Here is a 22,395-nt window from a genome sequence, read left to right as displayed (position 1 = left end):
TAGTGGTCTCAGGTACAACAGTAGTAGTTTCCAAAAGCCCCCAGGTGATTAAAATGTACAATCAGAGCTGAGAATCACCGATGTAAGGAACAGTCCCACACTGGCAATCAGGAGACCCAATTTTAGCAAATTCAAGATCATTTGCTTATAATCTTGGTGAAGTAATTTTCTTCTTCTGGTCCTCAGTTTCCCCTCCCATGAAATGAAGGCTTTAAGCTACAATGGTCTCTCAAGTTCCCCTAATGTCTAATGCTGCTCAGCCAACCTTTTTCTATTTCAAGGTCAATGACTATTGAAGATTAGGCCAAAGGAATTCACCTGATAGTATTTTTGCTCTTCATTGAAGGCTACCAGGATGACAGAGATAAATAGATTCAGCACAATAAATGCCATGAAAACAATGCAGGACCCAATTAGGAAGGAGCCGAGCACTGGGCTGTGGTCCAGGACCTGTTAGGAAGAAATACAGAGTCATCCCTGAGGGTCCTGTGTCCTACTGGCCACCTCCCCCACTAGGTATCCTCAGAAGGAAAATTGGTCCTCAGAGTTAGGCAGAGCCTTGAGCCAGAAGGGCCCTTTTTGCCTGGGGGCTGGCAGTATGGGCAGTGCTCTCAAGAGCTGCCAGGAGAGTGAGAGGGCAGCATCCCTACTTACTGCTGCCATTTCCAATTACGGTCACCATTTCTGGCTAGGGTCAGGAGCATTCCCTTCCAGGACTCTCTAGCACAGCCCTCTCCTGAGTAGCCAGTACCTGATGTTCTTCTGTAAGCTGGGGTCCCCAGGGTGAGCTGTGGGCCTTAGTGTGGGGCTATCTGCCTGGAGGAAGTGGAGCCTTTGTATTTGTCCATAGTTACCATGCACTTGCCAGGCCATGGACACAGGGTGATATCCACTGGGAAGGCATTTGAGGGGACTGCTTTTTCTAATTTTTGTAAAGGCTTGGTATAGATAGCAGTGTCCACGTTCCCTTACCCTACCCCATTACCTCCTCATAGTTGAAGATTCCAAGCTGAAGGCTGATCATCGTTTCTGCTGCATCAAAGAGGGTTTTGTAGGAATGGAGTTTCCAACCGAATATCAAGTTTGACTATTACGGAAAAGAGTCCTCATGAGCAGTGAAAGAAAACATGCAGTTCCCTAAAGCCTGCTGTTTGACAGAGTCAGTGGTCTGAGTCAGCCACATCCTTGGCCTGGCCTGGCTAAGCTACTGGTACCTACATGAAAATTGGTAGAAGTACACACCCAGTTTGTGCACTTCTGGGGCTCACACACCACCCACTAGACTCCTACTGTATTCATTCAGATGGCTGTTCTAAAATTCAGTAATGAAACTGGGCTCTCTGAGGCCCAATCCTTTTTGCGTTGGGGGAGCTGGGTTGGATGGACAATAGGCTTCTTCTGCCTGGACAGGACCTTCTCCCCACCGTACTTTTCCTTCACCACCACATTCTCCACCCCAAAGATTTCCACAGGGGGTTGTGTCAGAGGGAAGCCCCGCACTCCATTGGCTCTGAGTCAGTGACTTCTATTCCCAGAGGACACTGCAATTCATTGCAGTGTGTGCATTGAGTATGGAGGACTGAATAAATCCACATGAACTAAGAGGTTGGATGGGGTACTTTTGACAAAAGCAGACTCCAGCTTTTCAGCATATATACTCCATCAATGCACTGCACTCTATTTTTGAGGGTGAGAAAGGAAGATGGAGTGAGGTCAGGAATGGAGTCGGGGATCAGGGTTAAGGTGATAGTCAGGGAAAGGATCAGGAATGGGAAGAGGGTTAGAGATGAGTGGGGACTAGGATAAGATAGATTATTGCATGGTGTGCAGATCAGGGGATGGTGAAACATGAGAGACTGGATGCAGCCAGAATGATAATTCAGAAAGGGGTTAGGGTGAGGAGTGAGTCAAGATTGAGTGAACAGTGTCAGGAGTGGGAGCCAGGGTTATGATGAGAATCATGGACTTGGAGAGGATGGGGAGCAGATTTAGATGGAGATCAGGAAGTATTAGAGGTTCTTTGTTTCTCACATTTCTTGATATAAAAAAAGTTGATAGTTTAATTTTTTTTTTCAGTCACAAAAGAAATGTGATTGTTTAAATGCTCTCAGTGTTAAGGGGCTGAATAAAATGGCGTTGGCCCTCCTAAGTTCATGCCTCATGTGTAGGACATTAAGCATTGACATGGCCTGCAGATACATCCATCCTCACTTCCCATCTCTGCCCCAGCTCAAGGACAGGACTGCCCAACTCATCTCCACATCCCCTGTCACAGAAGGAGCGCTTTGTGCATGTTTGAGCAATTGGGAAAGTCGGAAGAACTGGCACATCCAGGCAGGGTCTGGATACAGAAAGGAATCCTTCGCTGGAGATAGAGACTGTACCTCCTCACTCTTACCCAACTGAGGTCTCCGTTTGGAATGACCAGTTCATGAGCTCCCAGATAAAAGGCCCTAGGTTCAGAAGACCCACCATCTCCCTCGGGTTCCCACGGTTTCTCTTACCCTAATTCCCAATCCCATAGCACTGAGAAGCCTTTTGCTTCCAAGGAGACCAACCCTGAGGTTTTCCCATAGGAGCCACTCACCGCAATGGAGTAAGCCAGGAGCATGATAAGGATGATGATAGCAAAGCTGGAAATGTCTCCCCAGGCACGGTGTAGAGCTGATGTGATCATGTTCATTTTGGGGTTTAGCCTGAGCAGATGCCAAAGTTTCACTGTGGACAGCAGTACCAGGAAGGCAATGATGTAGCCAAGGGCAGTGTCAGCTTTGGCTGTCTCACTGAAACTGATTCCCCTTTGGGACCAAGAAGGAAGATTGGGTCTCAGAGACTGTATATAGCTCAGCCAGAGTTCATTTGGACTCAGTTCAGCCCAGGATTAGACTTATCTGAGAGGCCACCACTTCCTACAACAGGTTTGGGAGACAGAGCTGTCCCAATCCCCCCAGCCAGGTAATGATGAGATAGTGATGGTGATGATGATGATGATGATGATGATGGAGATAGTGATGATGGTGATGATGATGAGGATGATGAGGATAATTATGATAGGGATAGTGATGGTGATGGTGATCATGGGGCCTCAGCAGTTAGTGTGTGAGGCCGTTACCTAGCAGTCTTGGTTAACGGTTGCAGAGCTATGGAAGAATGACAAAGGAGGGATCCTCCCAGGGACCAGAGGACAAAGATGAGGGAGTACTGTGAACCTCCCCTCCTGGTTCGGGGTCACTCGATGCCACTTTCTCCTGTCTGAGAGAATGTCCCTACTGCCCTTACATTTAAAGGAGGGATGGAAGTACCATCCAGTTGCTGTGCTAAGTGAGGGCCTAATGAACTTTAATTGCATTATGTCATCTGACTGAAAATCACCGAATGAGGGAGTATGCTTGTCTCCATTTACAGGTAAGGACAGAGAGTTGGCATAAGGTCACAAAACTAGTGAAATAATTAGTGGCATAACTGGTGGTGGAAGAATGACAATTAGGACCCAGGTGTGTCTGATTCCAAAATCCAGGTTCTTCCCCTATCCTACCCTGCCGTTCATTTCCCTCTCATGCCTTGGCACTCTAAATTCAGTATTAATGTTGGTGTGTCATTAAAAATGGCATAGATCTATATTTAATGACATAGATGGGAACAGTCTATAGAAAAAATTATATGATCTCAAGTTTTTAAAAGCATTTCATATACATATATAATACCCTAGTGGAAGTCTTCCTTTTACCTAATCTTCTGCCTTCTAGAACTTTCCTCCCTTTTTTGAACAGACTGGGTTGCTTGTATGGATGGTGGCTTCCTCCTTTGGCTCCTGCAGCACCTTGTCCTACCCCTCTCCCCCTTTTAAAATACCCAGCCTTCGCTTATGTCATCTAATTGTTCATATATGTGGAAATAATAACCATGTAAGCCCTTCTTTATGATGGCAATTAGCTCTAATTAAAGCAGTGGGCTCAAACTCATCTACATTTAAGGAAAAAAACAACAGGAAAACATTAAAAATACTGTGCTGGGGCTCTGTCTCCGGACATCCTGATTTAGTAGGCCTGGACATCAGGGTTGAATCATCCCCCTGAGTGATTCTGCTGAGGAGCTAGGCCTGAGAACCATTGGGTTAAAGGGAGACTGAAAATATGAAGCATATAATTTGGTCTTAAAAAAGTACTTTTAAAATTTAGGACCTAACTACAAAACGGTTTATCTATTTCAAGAAGAAAACAAAATTTGCAAGTTTCTGAAATAAACACAAACTTTGGTTATTTGACTAATCAAAATACAACTGAGGGTTTCCTATAATGCCAAACTTAACTATACTCAGGTTTCTATCAAAAGTGGCAGATTTCTTTTGTTTTCTGACACTCAATATAAAAAGAGTACTCTCTTGCTGTAAAATTGTTTTATAATCCATCTAAGCAAGAAACCAGTCTGTGTGAATGTAAAAAAAAAAAGAACATGTTTAGATCATTGTAAGGAATCATAAAGCATGGCTAGTGTGGTACAATAATCACACTGGCTGGCAATGATCTCAGTCATTGTGACCTAAAACAGACTCACCATTGTTCCCTTCCTAGAACTCAGGCTTTGTTCTCTAAGCACAAGTAGACAGAGTTTTAATGTAAAGGGCCAGATGGCACATATTTGAGGCCCTGTGGGCCAGTTTCCGTCCCAGTGACTTAACCCGGTTTAGAGGAAAGCAGCCATAGATAACACATAAAGGAATAAGTGAGGTAGTGTTCCAATAAACTTAACTTACAAAAGCAGGTGGAGGGCTGGATTTAGCTCCCTTGTCATCTTTTGCAGACCCCTTCAAGAGCTAAACCATCTTTAAGTTTTTAAAATAACTGTTCTGCATAAGTTTTATAATCAACTTAAATAAAAATAAAAGTACTTCTGATAATTTTTGAGCTCAAAGAATTCTATTGATACTGAGACATTTTTATGGACAGGGACTTTTAGAGAGGTAGAGTTTTTGTCATATATTTGGTGTGGCAACATGGGTGTGGCACAAAGTAAAACTCAATTTGGGTATGTTGAATGAGTGAGACATTCTAGAGTGGAAGTTAGGAGTGTAGAATTCAAATTCTAGGCCTTGAGTTTCCTTGCTGTGTGACTTTGCACAGATAACTTAACCTCTCTGAGCCTCAATTTTCTCATCTGTGAAAAAGGGATGATAATAATATCCCAGAAGTTTCAGAAAGGTGAAAGGTGAAAGTAGATGATTTTAAAGTGATGTCTTTAGCCCTAGCTGGTTTGGCTCAGTGGATAGAGCATCGGCCTGTGGACTGAAGGGTCCAGGTTTGATTCCAGCCAAGGGCACATGGCCAGGTTGTGGGCTCGATCCCCAGTAGGGGGCATGCAGGAGGCAGCCAATCAATGATTCTCTCTCATCATTGATGTTTCTATCTCTCTCTCCCTCTCCCTTCCTCTCTGAAATCAATAAAGAAATACATTTAAAATAAATAAATAAAGTGGTGACTTTATGACTGTGTACGGCATCCAACAATAACTCAATAAATGTTAACTCTGTCTATAAAATCAGTGAGTCAAGAAACACACTGGTTCAAAGTAAAAACTGGGATCCTGGAGATATACAAGCTATAAGCTTTGATTATACTACAAGTTTGATTATGTTACTCCTTTAGGTAGAAACCATCAATGCTCCTTATTTCCTTGAGCATAAAATATGAACTTCGAGACTTTTCCTGATCTGACCCCTTTTCTCTTCTGCTTTGCTTCTCACTGGTACTCAATTCCTACCCTACACTGCAGCCACACAACACTTTGTAGTTCTGAGGATGTGCCATTCCTCATATCTTCTCATGTTCCTTCTGCCCGGTACACCATTTCCACCTAGCAGATTCATGCTCAGTTACTTCTCATTTAGGAAGTTCTCCACTCTCCATCAAGAGAGGGTTAGGGCCCTTCTCTGTGTACACACAGTCTTCTGAGAGTTTCTCCTTTAAAGTATATGGTCTATGGTTATTGGTTCTCTATAAGGCTGATGTTGACAGAGACCCACACCTGTTCCTAGAAAGAATAGTGCACCAGGTGGCTGACACAGGTCCTAGGGCAAGGGGACCATACCTGGGTGATGACTATACAGGTTTTTTACAAGGGTAGTGTTTTCTCCCACATGAAGAACTCCTGGAGACTCAGGACAACTGAAAAGCCTTGGGTGAAGCTATGCTTAAGGTGTCTGTTGAAGTGGTAGGCACTGGGTTCCCTCTGTCCATAGGCCACCAGCAGCAGCATCCACAGGAAGCCCAGGTATGCTGGGAAAGGAAGCATAGCCCCTGGTCAGGCAGAGTCCCCACTCCCACCAAGCCCAGGAAGGAAACAGAATGGCACATGGGATCAGAACAATTGAGGTTTTGTAGACCAATTATTCACCTCTCTGGTGACAATGGAACTGATTTTTATAGAGACAACAGAAAGAAAGAGTCCACAGACTGTGAACCTGCTAGGTTCAAACCCTGACTCTGTCACGTTCTATCTATATGCCCTTTCCAGTGTTTTAACCCTCTGTGCCTCACTTTCCTCATCTATGATATGGGGATAATAATTATATTATACAGGGTTGTGATGAAGAAGTCAAGAAATTAATATTTATGAAGCACTTAAAATAGTGCCTGCTCAAGTTCATGTTATATGAGTGTTTCCTAAATAGAATTTTTTAAAAATGGGGCATTTGCCATGTTGTAATGCTGGGGATAGAGTGATGAAGATGACAGATGTGTTCCCTGCCCTCATGGAACTCGCCTGTCTTGTAGGAGACTGGTGAGTGTGATGTAAGGGCCAAAGAACATACAAAGATTTAGTTTAGGAGGCCAGTTATCAGAATCATGTGCGGAACTAGGAGCCTTACTGAATCAGAATCTCTGGGTCAGGGACTGGGAATCTGCAATATGGAAACCTCTTCCTGGGATGACTTCTCAGGGCTTTTGCCCACACCCCTCGGAACTCTTCACTCTGCACATGCTACTTCTCCTGCACAAGCCTCCCTGCTCTCTGCTTTGGCCAGGATCATGGTCAGCCAGTGGGAAGGCAGGCCAGGAGTGCTGCAAGGTCCGTGTTCTCCTCAGGACCATCTTCACCAGTGACCTAGTGGGTGACAACTTGGGGGTGTGTACTATATGCTCCCAGCAAGGTCATCAGCAGGACTGAGCCCAAGTTATCCACATGGAAACCACTCATCACCCCACTTTCCATTGGCTTTCTTCTCTCCCCCTGCACTTCCCCCTTCCCTACCAATGTTCCCTATGATCACCTCCCAAACCAACTATATGTACCCAAATCTGCTTGTGGGGAACCCAGACTAAGATATACATAGGCTTTAAAGCTTTTGGTCAGAGGAGGCTTATCTGAAGATATAATAGTCTTTGAGCTGAAAATGAAAGAATAAGAGGACTTAGCCAGAAGAAAAGGTAGGGAAGAGGGATAAGCACATTCCAGCAGACTAGTGGAACAGCCTGGGCAAAGGCCTGGGGTCGGGAGTGGGCACGGTGTCGCAGGAGCTGTAGAATCCTATGTCACTGGAGCTCAGGGCACAAGGGGCCGAGGGAGGTGACCTGCTGTGGATGGAGCCACAGTGGGGAGTTCGATCCGAAGGGCCACTGAAAAAATTTAAGTGTCGGGCAGAAGCTGGAGTGAGCTAAAATCTTGGGAAAATGTCCAAGATGCAGCGTGGGGCTCATCAGAGGTTGCACAGTTCCTTTTCAAGTCTGTGTTGAGAACCAGCCAAGTGGGAAGATTGCTCACGGGTAATCTTGGCCGCCTACCCAAGATTTCTCTTGATTAGAGCCGACGCTTTCTGTTCCTTGAGGTGGGTGGTTTTCATCTTCTCAATGTTGGCAGCCAGAGGCGGCTGGTAGACATCCTTTCTGCTGTTTCTTCGTACTCGGAACAGGGCAGAGGGGTCTGGAAAGCAAGAACACAAGGATAGTTCCCCCATGGGCAGTGGAATCAGGCTGTACATTTGCAACCAGGTACAGCTAGGATTCACAGGTCCTCCCTTGTGGGAGCCATTACCCAACACTGCCCTCCATGCCCACGCTATTCCAGTGCCCGGAACTCCATCCCTTTTTCTTCATGTGGGGAATTGTCCTGGTACTGAAAATGAATACCTTCCCCTCCCTGAAGGGTTACTCACTCTTGGATGCCATCTTCCTTGCACTCCTGGATTCTAAGATGGATCCCAACACTTTCAAAAGGATGGAAGAATGAGGGTAAATAGTATTTCAAAGTCCTGTCATGTCTAATTCCAGTATCTTCTTTTTCAGACCACATTATTGAGATATAATTTTCATAAATTCACCCATTGGAAGTCTACAACTCAATGATTTTAGTACATTTTAAACAATCCAATTTTAGAACATTTTCATCACCCCCAGAAGGTTCTCTCATGTCCCATTGAAGTCAGTCCCCACTTTCACTCTATTCCCACCCTCAGCCCCATTAATTTGCTTTCTGCCTCTATAGCTTTTCCTTTTCAAGATATTTCATATAAATGGAATCATATGTACATAGTTTCTTGTAACTGGCATCTTTCAATTAGCATGTTTTGGAGTTCATCCATGTTGTTGTATATTAGTAGTTAGTTTATTTTTATTGTTGAGTAGTATTGTATGGATATACTTCCTTTGTTTTTCCATTCACCACATTGATGGATATTTAGATTGTTTCTAGTTTTGACTAACATGAATAATGCTGCTATGAACATTCAAGTACAGGTGTTTGTGTGGACATATATTTTCATTTCTCTTGGGTAGATTCTTAGGAGTGGCCAAATATCTTTTGGCTATTTCAAATGAAGCTGCTATGAACATTTGGGCACAGGTTCCTATGAGAATATAAGTCTTTGTTTCTGTGAGATAAATGCCTAAGAGTTCAATTGCTGGAGCATATGGTAAGTCTGTTTTTAGATTTTAAAGGAACTGCCAAACTGTTTTCCAGAGTGGCTGTACCATTTTATATTACCACCAGCAATGTATGAATGCTCCAGTTTCTCTTCATCCTTGTCAGCCTTTGGTTCTACCACTTTTTTTCACTTTAGCCATTCTGGTAGGAGTATATTAGCCCAACTATTTTTTTTTTTCTCTCCATTCCTTTCTGTTCACCCTCACTGCCAGCACATGTCATCTCTTGTCCGGACATTTTGATATTCTTCCTACTGGCCTCCCCACTTCCACTTTTAACATAATACCTCTGTTCTCCAAGAGTAGCCACAGTAATCTTTCTAAAATCACAAACAGGCCATGCTGCTCTCCTATTTAAAACACTTTGAAACCCTAACATTGACCCAGATCCTACAAGATCCTTGCATGACCTGCTCCCCACTCACCTCTCTGCCCTCATCTTGAACCATTCTCCCTCCCACAATCCCAAATGATTCATCCACACTGTCAGTAATTGCTATAAAACGACAAGCTGCATATCACCTCAGGGCCTTTGCACATTTCCAGTGTGTAATCCCTCCTTGGCCCCATCCTCTAGGAGCCAGCTTAGGTACCACCTCAGTGGAGAAGCCTGCACTCTCTTATTATCCCACACCTAGTTCTCATCACAATTCATACTTATATGTCTACTTGTGCATTTAATTATTTAATGTGTCTCTCCACATGGGCTGTTCATTGCGAGGGCAGCAACCTGTTCCATCTTGTCAATGCTGTGTTCCCTGGGACTGGGGTGGGAGCAGAGATTGACTTCAAATGGGCAAGAGGTAATCTGGGGTGATGAAGCTTTTCCAAGTCTTAATTGTGGTGATGGGTTGCACAACTCTATAAATTTCTGCAATCAATGAATTATACATTACGAGTAGATTTCATATAAATTATGTTCCCAGGCCACCGCACTGTCTGGCACACAGCAAGTACTCCCTGAATAATTGCCAAAGGAATGACTTAATGAATATTTAATTAGTCTGGAGGGTGGCCTCTCCTTAGAGAAAAATTACTCTTGTCTTAGGAAGAAGATTTTAATGGACCTTTGGATTTGCAAAGCCAAAACCCTAATTATAATGGAAGAATACAGGCCCGTGTGGGTAAGAACAACAGTGCATATTGATGTAAATACATGGGCTTTTGTTAGTTCCTGTTTTATTTTCCCTGAAGCTCAAGATAACTGCATAGACTTTAAGAGTGTTGATTCTGTTCTGTTTGCTTGTTTGCTTTTGTAATTCTCTTATTGTCAGCACCCTCAGGAGTTTCTATTGGGAAGTGAGAAATCAGGTTGGGGGAAGGGGTCTGGTCATGGGGCTCCTCCAACAGGGCTCATCTTGACTATGTTCTAGTAAAACTACAAAAATAGGCGTTGGGCTAGATTCGGGCCCCTGGTTATAGTTTGCAGATCCTTTTCCTAGAACTCCAGCTTATAGCAATCTTTGCAGCCAACCCACATGCTTTTGTGTATGTGTGTGTGTGTGTTTCCATTCTAAAGACCAGGGAGCTGAGCCTTGGAGAAGAAAACTGCTTGATTGAAATTACAATCAAGGGTGAGGGCTAGAGAATGATAGCACAGAGCATGGCCCCAGAGGTGCCTCTAATGGCCAAGGAGTCATGCTTAGGTGTCAGATAAAAAGGCCCAGTAAAGAAGGAATAAGATTGCTCAAGTGACAATGGAGTCACTTATTCTGGATGTTTCACCAGTCAGGGGTAAAGAGCAGATGGGGAGCAAAATCTGAGGCCTGAACCACTCACCCAGTGGTTGAGCTCTCTAGGGCTTTCTCAGCTTTGTCAGATTCCAGGCCCCTGCCTGCACCATTACCTGGGCTGGACAAGTGTTCCAGGAGAGAGGCCATAGGTTCCTCTTCGTCCTCCATGCTCTTTAAGACCAGTGCAAAGAAGGCAGCAAACCCCAGCACCTGGAAAATACCCATGTTGAACACCAAACCCAAGTTGGAAACTACCAACTACTGGTCTGAGAGAGGGTGGGACTGGGGCCACTTTTATGTCCTTGTCCCAGGAGCCATACTCTAGGTAAGTCAGGTAGGAACTAGCCCATCCTCTGTAGAGAGGACACATGTTTATGAAGGGTGAGGGCCAGGGCTTGCATGCACCTGGCTCATACTCCAGTGTGTGGTGAGTTAAGCTTCCCTCCTTCCTTTCTTCCTGTATTAAGTGATTAGCCCTTATACTGTCTCTGATGTAAGAGTTCAGAACAGGCCTCTCCAATAAGTTTCTTTGATATGTGAATTGTTTTGAGTTGAGGGAATCAAGGCCCTGCAAGCTCATGAGCAATTTTTACCTCTCTCTTAAGTAATTTAAATTAGGGACCTTGCCTATAGTAAGAGTTATTACAGTTTTTATGACCTATTTCTAGGGCAGGGTAAACTTCTAATTGCTGAACACCTGCTTTTATCATCCTGCAATGACCTTCCTCCCCTCTGAAGCCCCAAGGTGATTCTTAGCTCAGAGTGTCATATATATCTCATTTTCCTTCTCTGTCTTTGAACCTCTCATGTATGTGGGTTCTTTGACTCCTTCATGTATATCAGGTTCTCATTCATATGTGTGTATTAAATTTGGTTATTTCCTCTTGTTAATCTGTCTCATGTAGATTTAACTGTTAGACCAGCTGAAAGAATCTTGAGGGTAGAGGAAAGTTTATTCCTCCCCAACAGTACCTACAGTACACAAGTATAATAGGATTCTGTGGTATGATTGGGAACAGAAAGGCCCAGGACTCTGTTCTTAAAATTCTCAGACTAGGTTGGGGGAGGTGTCAGGAACTGTTGAAATCTTCTGACAAAGGCTGTTCATGACAAGGCAGAGGGCCAAAGGGAAGAAATGGGGTAGCGGATTTGGTGAGTTTCATAGGTGTAAAGATTCACTGAAAATGTCCCCTCCTTTCTTTAGCTTCCCCTAACCCACACACACAGTACTCCTACCACCTGATTTTTTTCCAGGGAAAGCTGTGACCTTGAACTCCAGGCCAGGGCTCAGTATTTCTTCTACTCTGACAGTAACTTTACATTTCAGAAATAGGATTGCATCTTCTAATAGTTGTACACATTTAATGACTTGGGGGTTTTATCTGAAGGTCAAATTCCTATAAATTGCTGGTCTGTCTTAAAATTAAAAGCATCTTAGAATTGAGGAAATTTGGTGTTATTCCTATTTATATGTGTAGTCTAGGGCAGGATGCTTATGACCTAAACTACTACTTCTCCTCCTCCTCCTCCTCCTCCTCCTCCTCCTCCTCCTCCTCCTCCTCCTCCTCGTCTTCTTCTTCTTCTTCTTCTTCTACTACTACTACTACTACTACTACTACTTAGCTTTTATGATTTCACAGAGAGGAAAGGAGAGGGAGAGATAGAAACTTCAATGAGAGAGAATCATTGATCGGCTGCCTCCTGTACCGCCCCCCACCAACTGGAGATTGGGCCCACAATCTAGGCATGTGCCCCGACTGGGAATCAAACCATGACCTTTTGGTTCATAGGTTGACACTTAAACATTGAACCACACTGGCTGGGTGACCTTACCTTCTACTTTTAAAAAAAAATATCCTCTCTATGATATTTTATGTTTTTCTTTTTGTTAATCCTCACCTGAGGATATTTTTCCATTGATTTTTAGGGTGAGTGGAAAAGAGGGAAAGACAGAGAGAAACATAGATGTGAGAGAAACACATTGATTGATTGGTTGCCTTCTGCATGAGCCCTGACAAGGGCCTGGACCAGGGAGGAACCTGCAACCAAGGTCCATGCCCTTGACTGGAATTGAACCTGGGACCGTTTGGTTGGCAGGCCCACGCTCTATCCACTGAGCCAAACCAGCTAGGGCTGACCTTAACTTCTTAACTTCAGGTTTTCTCATCTATAAAATGGAGACAAGGTCCTTCCTGAGGGTGATTGTGATGATGAAATGCCAGCATCTCAGTAAACCACTAAGCCTGGCCTAGAGTGAGTGGCCAAAAGCTTGGGTCATCATTGTACTCATCTTCATTATTGTTCCTGCCCTGGGACCTGCACAGAGGTGGTGTTCCATGCAGTTTTGTTGAACGAATAGATGAAAAAACAGCTGAAGTTAGGACAAGGCAGCTGGCAGGAGAGAAAGTAAGGGGTCCTGACCTTCAGGGGCTGGGTGACAAACACACTCTCTACAAAGGAGATGGCCATGGAGATGAGCCACTTGAGGGAGCTGGTCCTCCCGTAATGCAAGCCATATAGCTTGGTGAAGAAGGCTGCCACACCGCTGGTGGCGGCCACCAGGAGCCAGCCCACTAGGACACACCACCAGGGCAGGCCTCGAGGGGGCTTGCTTGATCTCAGGGAGCTGTAATGGAAAGTGGATATAATCAGGGTGACACCACCCCCTGGGGTTCAAGTTAAAATCTAACTCCACCCCATCAGCTGAGTGACCTTGGCCAAGCTTGTTGACCTTAGCCAAGCTCCCTGACTTCTTAGACCATCAATTTTCTCTATATCTTGTACCTGCTTCAAAGGGCTATTCTATATTCTATCCAGTATACATATTGTAAAAATAATATAAGCAGAACCACTTCAAAATTGAGTCAGAGTACCATCCTAGAGGAACTGCCTTCCACATCCTACTCCTCTACCCTTTGGAATGTTAAAACAGGGCAAAATAACATTTGGATTAGGCCCAAAGCAACACTGTATTCCAAGCAACTGTTTGCAAAGCAAACCGGAAAGCAGACATTATGGCTATTGGCATGAAAATTAAAGATATTCTTTAGAATTAGCAGCACTACGTTAGATTATCTGCCTTTATAGAAATGCCTTTCTTAGCCTACTAACATCCATAGAAATTCCTTCTATTCATGTAATTTTTGCACTTACCTTTCTTATAAATACCTCTTGCCTTCACCTCCTAATCTGAACACTATTTGGGTTTCTGCCTGAATCATTGCTTCCTGAGTAGCTATTCTTTTGGATCTCATATAAAGGCTTGTTACTTCTCACCTTAGCCTTTTATTTTTGGGTTAACACTGTCCTATATAATAAAGAGCTAATATGCTAATTAGACCAAACAGCAGAATGACAGTCCAGACGACTGCCCAGACGACCTTCCAGACCAAGTCAGGGCTGCGAGGGCCGAGGCAGCTGGGGCTGTGAGGGCTGAGCCCCTTGCATGAATTTCGTGCATCGGGCCTCTAGTATATACAATATATATATTCTATTGAAGTCACATTTATTCAGTGCTACTAAGAGCCAGTCCCCAAGTGAAGTGCTTTACACAGATTTGCTCCATGAAGACTGTTGCTGTATAATTTTTTAGAAGTTTTTATTATGAAAATTCCTCCATACAAAAATCAGTGAGCATAAGGAATCCCCATCAACTACTTTTAACAACCATCACCACCTTATTTCATCTATCCCTGCTTTCCTCCCTCCCCCCCCCCATATATGTTCTTATTGATTTTAGAGAGGGAATAGGAAGAGAGAGAGAGAGAAAAAAAAATCCATCAGCTGCCTCCTGCACTCCTCCTACTGGGGATCAAGCCTGCAATCCAGGCATGTGCCCTGAATGGCCTGGTTCATGGATCCAACCCTGATGACCTGGTTCATGGATCCATGCTCAACCAGAGACACACCGGCAAGACCAAATATTACTCTTTTTTTTTTTTAGGGCATTAAAATGTTTGTTTTCCAGTTTTATTGAGACATAATAAACATACAAATATTACTCTTATTTACTGTATTTTTCCTGGCAATCCCCCATAGCTGACTCCCCACCCCCAACATCATCTTTTGTTTTAATCTGAAGGTGATTTTATAAGTGATGGCTTCTGCCGGTTTGGTGAGTTACTCAGTTTTGTTGGGTTTCTCTGATATATACAGATTTGCATGTTATTAAATCTTAATTTGTTTTTCCCCTGCTAACCTGTCTCATGTCAATTTGATTATTAGACCAGCCAGAAGAACCTTGAAGGGCAGAGTAAAATTTTTTCTCCCTGTGAGAATCAAAAAGTCTTTTCTGTCAAAGGTATAGTTACTAACTCCGTTTCCTTTGTGTATAAACCTCCATTTTGTAGCTTAACCTAGAACCTAGATCAACTCCCTTTTAGGCTTCACTTCCCTATAAGACGAAGGCCTAGTTTCACCCCATTTCCTGGTAGGCAGTTAAACTGCAAAAGTCAACCCCACTCCTTTGTGCTGCCCTGTTTGAATTGGCCACTCGAGTCAGCTTGTGAAACCACACTCTTACCAATCAGCGCACGGTGCAGCAATGCGTCAGGGATAAAAGGAGAACAGACTTCCCTTTCCATGTGCTTGCCCACCAGATATTTTTTTGGTTGGCTACACACCCTTCTGCAGAAGTAAAATTGCCTCGCCGAGCCATTTTCGAGTGTCTGTCTCATTCCTGCGACACCGTTTATTAGTAAGAGCATTCTAACATCCCTGACACAAATTTCACTAGTTATCTTTAAAAATATATTTTGATTGAAGTTCAATTTAGGAGATAGGCCTTATCATTCCCATTTTACAGATGTGGCTCAGAGATATTGAAGGAATTGTCCAAGGGCTAACAGCTAGGAAACATCCCATTTAAAAATGGTTATGATCTGCAAAATGCTGTACAAATGGCAATAAATGCCTTCTTGTTCAAAACCCCCTTCCCAGAATTTGTGCAGGAATCCTGAATTTTTTCTGCTGGAGAGATCTGGGTGATCATTCTTCCAGAGTTGCTTGGGATGCCCTTTCCCCGAAGGCCCCAGGCTGGGGTCAGATACCCACTCAGCACCCAAGGGAGTGTATTACCTGGTGTGTGCTGGAGGTAGAGTGTCCAGCTGTCCCATGAGGCAGCCCTTTAGGGTCTGCAGCTGTCTGAAGGCCCGGGCCTGGCTCTGGCAGTGGGGGAAGCCTCGGGGCCCTACCAGCCGCAGTTCTTGTTCCACATCCTCCAGCTGAAGGTAGAGACACTGCCTGTACACACTGTTCTTCCATGGATCACTTGCGCCCACCTCATGTGTCAGGTATGGAATTTTTTCTAGAAGACAAGGGAGAGAAAGAGCATGCCCTGGTGTTGAAGGACAAAGCAGACTGTCAATAAAAACAATATTGTTAGTATCAGCTTTTTTTGCATCAGACACTTACTGTACCAAACCAGGAGAAATCTGAGGCCAGAAAGATGAGGCAAGGTACCAGCCTCACTCAGCCAGTTAGGATTTGAATGTTCCCCCTTTCAGTGTTTTATCAAGGGCATTTTCAAAATTTCCTTACACATAGACGAAGAGAAGAAAATAACTACCCCCTATGTTGAGGTCGTCTTGTGCATGCTTGTTACATGCTTTCTGTGTGTTGCTTGGGACCAGGTACTGGGGAATCAACAGAGACAAGATGGTCAGGTGGGTCCCATCTCACAATGCTCATGTTCCAGGAAGGACAGTGCAGACTTTAAACAACTCTCCACACAATTCATGATTTGGCAACAAGCAGTGTGAAAACAGTGTAAGAGAAGCTTCAAGGCTAAAGAGCATGTGCCTGGAGACCCTGTTGTGGGCTCCCCTGAGGAAGGGATGCTTAAATCCAGACCATAGGCTTACTAGGAGTTAGCCAAGTGAGGAAAGGAGAAAGAATATTCTAGATTAAAAGACTAGGCTGTGTGAAGGCCTTTAGTGGGAAGGCAGCTTGGCATTGTGAAGAGAGCAGGGTGACTATGGTACTGAGATTGAGGCAGTGGCCAGTGTTGGAGTGAAGGCTGGTGAGGGAGACTCTGGTAGGACTTCTTGACCCCTTAGTGAATAGACATGCCCTCAGTCCTGTCTCCACCTGGATCCAACATGCCCCCCTGTCAGCACAGAAACATCAGGGCCTACCTCTCACTTGCTCTGTTCCAAGAGTGAGTATTAACGGGTCCTCTCTCTGTTTGGCTTCTTCCCAAAACATCTGCCCTGCCATGTTCTGCAGACAGATGATGTCTTCCAGCAAGGCCAGCAGTTGGTTGATGTCCATCAAGTTTGCCGAGTCCCAGCCTGAGGCAGGGGATGGCATTTTCAGAACTTTATACAGGGAGCTGACAAGTCTCCACATATCCGGCAGGTCAGACCAGGTAGGGTAAGGGGTGTTAGCTACAGTTAAGGGGGAAGCCAAGTGGTCAAAAGCATTCGCCCTGGGGGGCCGGACAATGTGGGTTTGAATCCCAGCTCTGCCCACTGAGACATGATGTTGAACCACCCTGCACTTCCGTTTGTCACCTATAAAATCCCTCTCCTAGGATTTGAACTGGTGCATTCCAGGCTGTATTCCTCAAAGTGAAGACACTCAATAAAGTGCTTACTTACTGAGTGCAGGAGTGCAGAGGGAGTCCTTTCTTTGGGCTTACAGTCTGATCTATGATGAAGGTGCAATATTTTGTACACAGTAGTTCCTCTCCATTACCAATATTCCTCTCCATTACCCCAGAAATGTGTGTGTATGCATGTGTGTATATGTAGGTGTTGGTTTGTATATGTGTGCATGTGTGTAAACATTTATAAATTTGTGTATGTGTGCATGCACGTGTATGTGTGTAGATGTATTTATATGTTTGTGTATATCTGTATGCATGTACATGTTCATAGGTATGTGTGTTTCTTTATATGGTGCACATGTGTTATGTGTATATGTATACATGTGTAGGTGCACATGGGTACATGCACATGTGTGCATGCACATGATGTATCTTGATGATTGTTGCTGTCAGAAAGCATGAGGTTGTCAGGCCCTAATGCTGAGTTTACACCCCCACTTCTGCCCAGGCTGGAGCACCTCCCACACCACCAAGGCTGAGAACATACCTTGGTCACCATTTCAGGTGTCAGAAGGCCATCCTCCAGGGGCTGTGGTGAGGGGGTTGGACTGGGAGACCCCCTGTCACCTTTCCCAGTGTTCTGCTCCTTAGTGACCCGAGGTCGGGTGTTTCGAAAGATCTGAACAATCAGGAGGTTGATGGGGGAACATGAGGAGAGAGCTCTCCAGCCCAGTCATCACTTCTTGCCAAGTAAATTCAATTTTACCTGAGGCAGAGGAAGGGAAAGTTCAGTGGGAGAGTCTCTTCCTCTTCCAGGAGGTGGCCATGCAGTAAGGATTAAACTTGCCCAAGGAGGGGTCTGGCTCCTGAGTTGCTCCTATGAGGTGACCTCTTAAGCCCTTGGGATGTCCTGCCTTGTAAAACCTTTGTTTACCTGGGGTCTTGGGTCACACTGTATAGTCTATGCTAACAGTGTGATTTATGGTGGGGACCTTGGTCACATGGTATTTCCTCAACCTCTGGAGGAACTGGAGGATAAGGCTAGTCATGCAGGGGAACAGTCACATCCATGTGAACAAGCCCCAATAAAAACTCTGGACAGCAAGGCTTGGGTGAACATCCTGGTTGGCAATACTCTATGTGTATTGTCACATGTCATTATCAGGAGGAATGAGCACTGTTCACAACTCCACTGGGAGGAAACAACTAGAAGCTCCCCGGTTGGTCTCTCCTGGACCCTGTGCCATGTGCCTCTTCCCTTTCCTGGTTTTAATCTGTGTGTTTTTTTCTCTGTAATAAGTATGAGTATAATTGTACAGTATTTCTGACTTCTGTGAGTCCTTCTAGTGAATTATTGAAACTGAGGTGATCTTGGGAGCTCTGGAACTGTGTGGCATTTCTGGAGCAGTGACAGCTCATCTTCACCTGACTGCCATGACAGTGGGAATTACCCAAGTCCATTTTTTGCTCAGCTGGGTCCTTGGAAACACCCCAAAACATGATGCTGGTCAGCATGGTGCAGAGGAGCAGGGAGAAGCAGCAGGACACCCTCTGGACGCGGGTGAAGTTGCTCCGAGCTGAGCAGCTGAAGATGGAATACCAAATGTGTCTGTCCTGGAAGCCTATGGAGGTCTTCATGAAGAACAGGTGGCTGTTGACGGGCAGGGAGAGAGGGACAGCCACTTAAGGAGATAGGATGGGAGAAGACTGGTCTCTTTGGAATAATCTTGGGATGAGAAGGTGGGGTTTGTTTCTAAGATTTATCATCTATTTTTCTATTGTAAAAGAAATACATCAACCTGGCAGCATCACTTAGAGTTAATGATGGGGACTCTGGACCGAGTGGGCTAGACTGCCCTCCTACTAGCTGTGGGACCTCAGGCAGGTCGCTTTACTCTTTGCACCTCAATTCACTCATCTGTAAAATGAGGGTAATAACAGAACCTGCCTCACCAGATTGTCGAAAGGATTAACAGTGATAATTCTTATAAAGCATTTGGCAAAGTAGCTGGCATATAGGTGAATGTTCATCAGTGTTAACAATTATTACTTTTGTTATAATTTTAAGGTAATAATAGAATTATAATATTATTGGATTTGTTATAATTAAAGCACTAAAAGATAGCAGTTAAAATTCCAGTTAAAGGCTCTGAGTTCAGACTCAGTTTGAGAGAATTAAAATTGACAGATAGGGTCTCTGAAAATGGTACCACATTCCCCTTAATTCATATTATTTTTCTGTGAATACAATGTAGTTTAACCACAGGATCTCTCAAGGGCCCAGATTCTCTTGATTGTGTGCAGAGCTGATATTCTCAGCTGGCTCTGTTCTTATTGGTCAATGCCAGCACCCTCCAGGGTTGTGTAATACTTGGATGCCACCCTGGGGTGTGTGGGTGGCTTGGACTCAGAGTAAAGGTGTATAAAGAAAGAGGTCAGTTGCCAAAAACAGCAATTTCCAAATGTTGTTCTAATTCAACAAATATTTGGTGATCCTAGCGCTTTTGGGCCAGTGCTCCACTGAGCACCAAGGATTCTTGGAATAATGACACGCTTCTGTTTGTAGAAAGCTCCTTGTTTAATTTTTAGGCATCACATGTTTTGATACAATTGTAGAGCCTAAGACCATCGGAAAACACAGATATTTACTTTACGATTCATTAACAGTAGCAAAATTACAGTTATGAAGTAGCAACGAAAATAATTTTATGGTTGGGGGTCACCACAATATGAGGAACTGTATTAAAGGGTCGCGGCATTAGAAAGGTTGAGAACTACTGCTCCAGGGCCTTTCATTCTTAACAAGAAAAACTGATTGGTCATTAATGTTACACACTCAAAGCTACCCAGTCCTGCTAGCTGAAATGTGCTTTTATTTGGCTGCGCCTGGATTGTGATACAAGTTCCCTAGAAATGAAAGAAGAAAGAAAAGAGCATGTGCTTAAAAAGGAAAAAAAAGGGGGGAAAAAGTACCTGAATTGTTTCCTGTCCTGCTCTGTGGCCACTGGAAATACTTTGTCAAGGACACAGTCTCCGACATCAATGGACAGCCACGAATTGCAGAGGAAATACCACTTCCTGCCCATCGCCAGGTCATGCACCAGCACCTGGCTCATGTACCTGGAGAAAGGACTCACACTTTTGAGGACAAGGTCAAGGGGGCAAGACTTCTTTGAACACCTTTGCAAACCTGAGCCCAAGAACAAGAGCTCCTGTAAAGAGAGATTTTTTTTTTTTCCTTCACTGTTCTCGATGCCTTGATCAAAATGCCCCGATCAGTAGGTGAATTTGGCCTCAAGTGGGGCGTTCAGCTAGGGTAGAGGGCCAGCTGTTGAAGGCCGCCATATTTTCACAGTTATGATGCTAGAAACCATTAACCCCAACACAGGGCAGCAAGAACAAGTGAAAAGGAAAGACAGGTTATCTAAATGTGTGCATTCAGGGAGGTGCAGACACAAAATTTGATCCTCCCACATGCTTCCTTCCACCCAGAGAATGAGCCTACTATCTATCTTAGACTCAGAACTTTGCAAGTATCATCTAACCTGAGTTAGAAGAAATTAAATCATCTCACCTCTGCTGGAATGTCAGATCCAGCAGCAGCCAATTTCTCTGTTGCCTTACAACCAATAAGAATAGTAATAATATCAGTAGCCACTCCTTTTGCAGAGCATTTACTACAGAGCATTTACTGCAAAATAGAGACTAAACTAAGAAGTTCTTTATTAAAAAAAGATTTTTTAAAATTGATTTCAGAGTGAAAGGGAGAAGGAGAGAGAGATAGAAACATCAATGATGAGAGAGAATCATTGATCGGCTGCCTCCTGCAGGAGATGGAGCCTGCAACCCCAGGCATGTGCCTGACCAGGAATCAAACTGTGACCTCCAGGTTGATAGGTCAATGCTCAAACACTGAGCCATGCTGGCCGGCTAAACTAAGAAGTTCTTTACATCCATTTTCTCATTTCTGGGAGGACAGCCCTGTCAGGCATGCCAGAGCCACGTCTGTTAAGGTCACACAGCCTGCTGGGGAGGCTGACATCCAGTGACTGGTGGATGCAGTGCCTGGGCATGATCAAGACCTAGGCATCTCAACACAAGTCAGGACAGCTCCAGAGCTCCCTGGGGGGTGTCGGGGAGCGAGGGGGTCAACCGGGTTGTTTTGGGGCTGCATCGAAACTTCTCTCTCTGCTCATCCTGCTTCCTTCCCTTCCTTCCCAGAGGTGACCCCAGATACTCCTTAATAAACACCCTGCATGCTCAACTCCATCTCAGAGTCTGCTTCATGGGAACCAACTACAACTGAAGCACTTAAAGTATTAATGTTTAATCCCTTAGGTAAATCAAAGGCAGCAATATAAATGCTGTGTTTTTCTAAAGCTGCCAGCCGCTGATGGGGTGGTCAGGCTGGAAACCACTGATTTGGATCACTAGCTTTGACCTCAGATAGAATGGGGAGGCATCTTGGCCTTGAACTTGCCAGCTGTGTGACTTTGGGCAAGTCAATTATCTTCCCTGAGCTTAGGTTTTCCTCCTGTAAAACGAGGATATTAACAGTACTTGTACCTGAAGGTCATTGTGAAGATGACTTTAGCTTAGTATTCAGCAGCAGCAGCTTCTTCTACCAGAGAATCAGCTCAATGTCCTCTTATTGGGCAGGGTTTGTCTTCATGATTGGCATCTGTTCCCATTTTACAGATGCTGAAACAAAGAGCTAAATGATAGGTTGATGCTGCAAAAGTGTTAAGGGTGATAGCATTGGACACCAGGGCTGAAAGTTCTAGTTTCTCTCCTAGATACTGATTCAATCTCTGTGGCCCCTGGACTGGTGGTCCTTTCTTTCTTTTTTTATTGTTTAAAGTATTAGATGTCTCCTCCCCTCCCCCCATGACCTCCCCCCCCGCCACTCCCACCCCCGGGGGCAAGCCCCCACTGCCCCAGTGTCTGTGTCCATTGGTTATGCTAATAGGCATGCATACAAGTCCTTGGTTGATCTCTAACCGGCCCATCCCCTGCCTTCACTCTGAGGTTGGATGATCTGTTCAGTGCTACCTTGTCTCTGGATCTATTTTTGTTCATCAGTTTATGTTGATCATTGTATCCCACATATGAGTGAGATCATGTGGTATTTATCTTTCTCCGACTGGCTTATTTCGCTTAGCATAATGCTCTCCTGGTCCATCCATGCTATTGCAAATGG

The 22,395-nt window shown here is 44.4% G+C and overlaps 1 protein-coding gene across 1 annotated transcript in view; it reads right to left on the bottom strand.

Moving 5' to 3' along the window:
- Positions 1-22,395, bottom strand: part of LOC103284731 (polycystic kidney disease protein 1-like 2) — a 58,507-nt gene that overhangs the window by 1,189 nt on the left and 34,923 nt on the right. Inside the window, 16 exon segments of the mRNA XM_054711110.1 lie at positions 319-450; positions 986-1,087; positions 2,588-2,798; positions 3,113-3,140; positions 6,085-6,127; positions 6,130-6,272; positions 7,779-7,791; positions 7,793-7,917; positions 10,762-10,858; positions 13,070-13,274; positions 15,725-15,953; positions 16,783-16,988; positions 17,732-17,898; positions 17,900-17,961; positions 18,647-18,846; positions 20,169-20,315. Of these exon segments, the coding sequence (XP_054567085.1) occupies positions 319-450; positions 986-1,087; positions 2,588-2,798; positions 3,113-3,140; positions 6,085-6,127; positions 6,130-6,272; positions 7,779-7,791; positions 7,793-7,917; positions 10,762-10,858; positions 13,070-13,274; positions 15,725-15,953; positions 16,783-16,988; positions 17,732-17,898; positions 17,900-17,961; positions 18,647-18,846; positions 20,169-20,315 (2,110 nt within the window).

This window comes from Eptesicus fuscus, chromosome 21, assembly GCF_027574615.1.
Source record: "Eptesicus fuscus isolate TK198812 chromosome 21, DD_ASM_mEF_20220401, whole genome shotgun sequence".
Taxonomy (NCBI): domain Eukaryota; kingdom Metazoa; phylum Chordata; class Mammalia; order Chiroptera; family Vespertilionidae; genus Eptesicus; species Eptesicus fuscus.
This window is presented reverse-complemented; position numbering and strand designations above follow the sequence as displayed.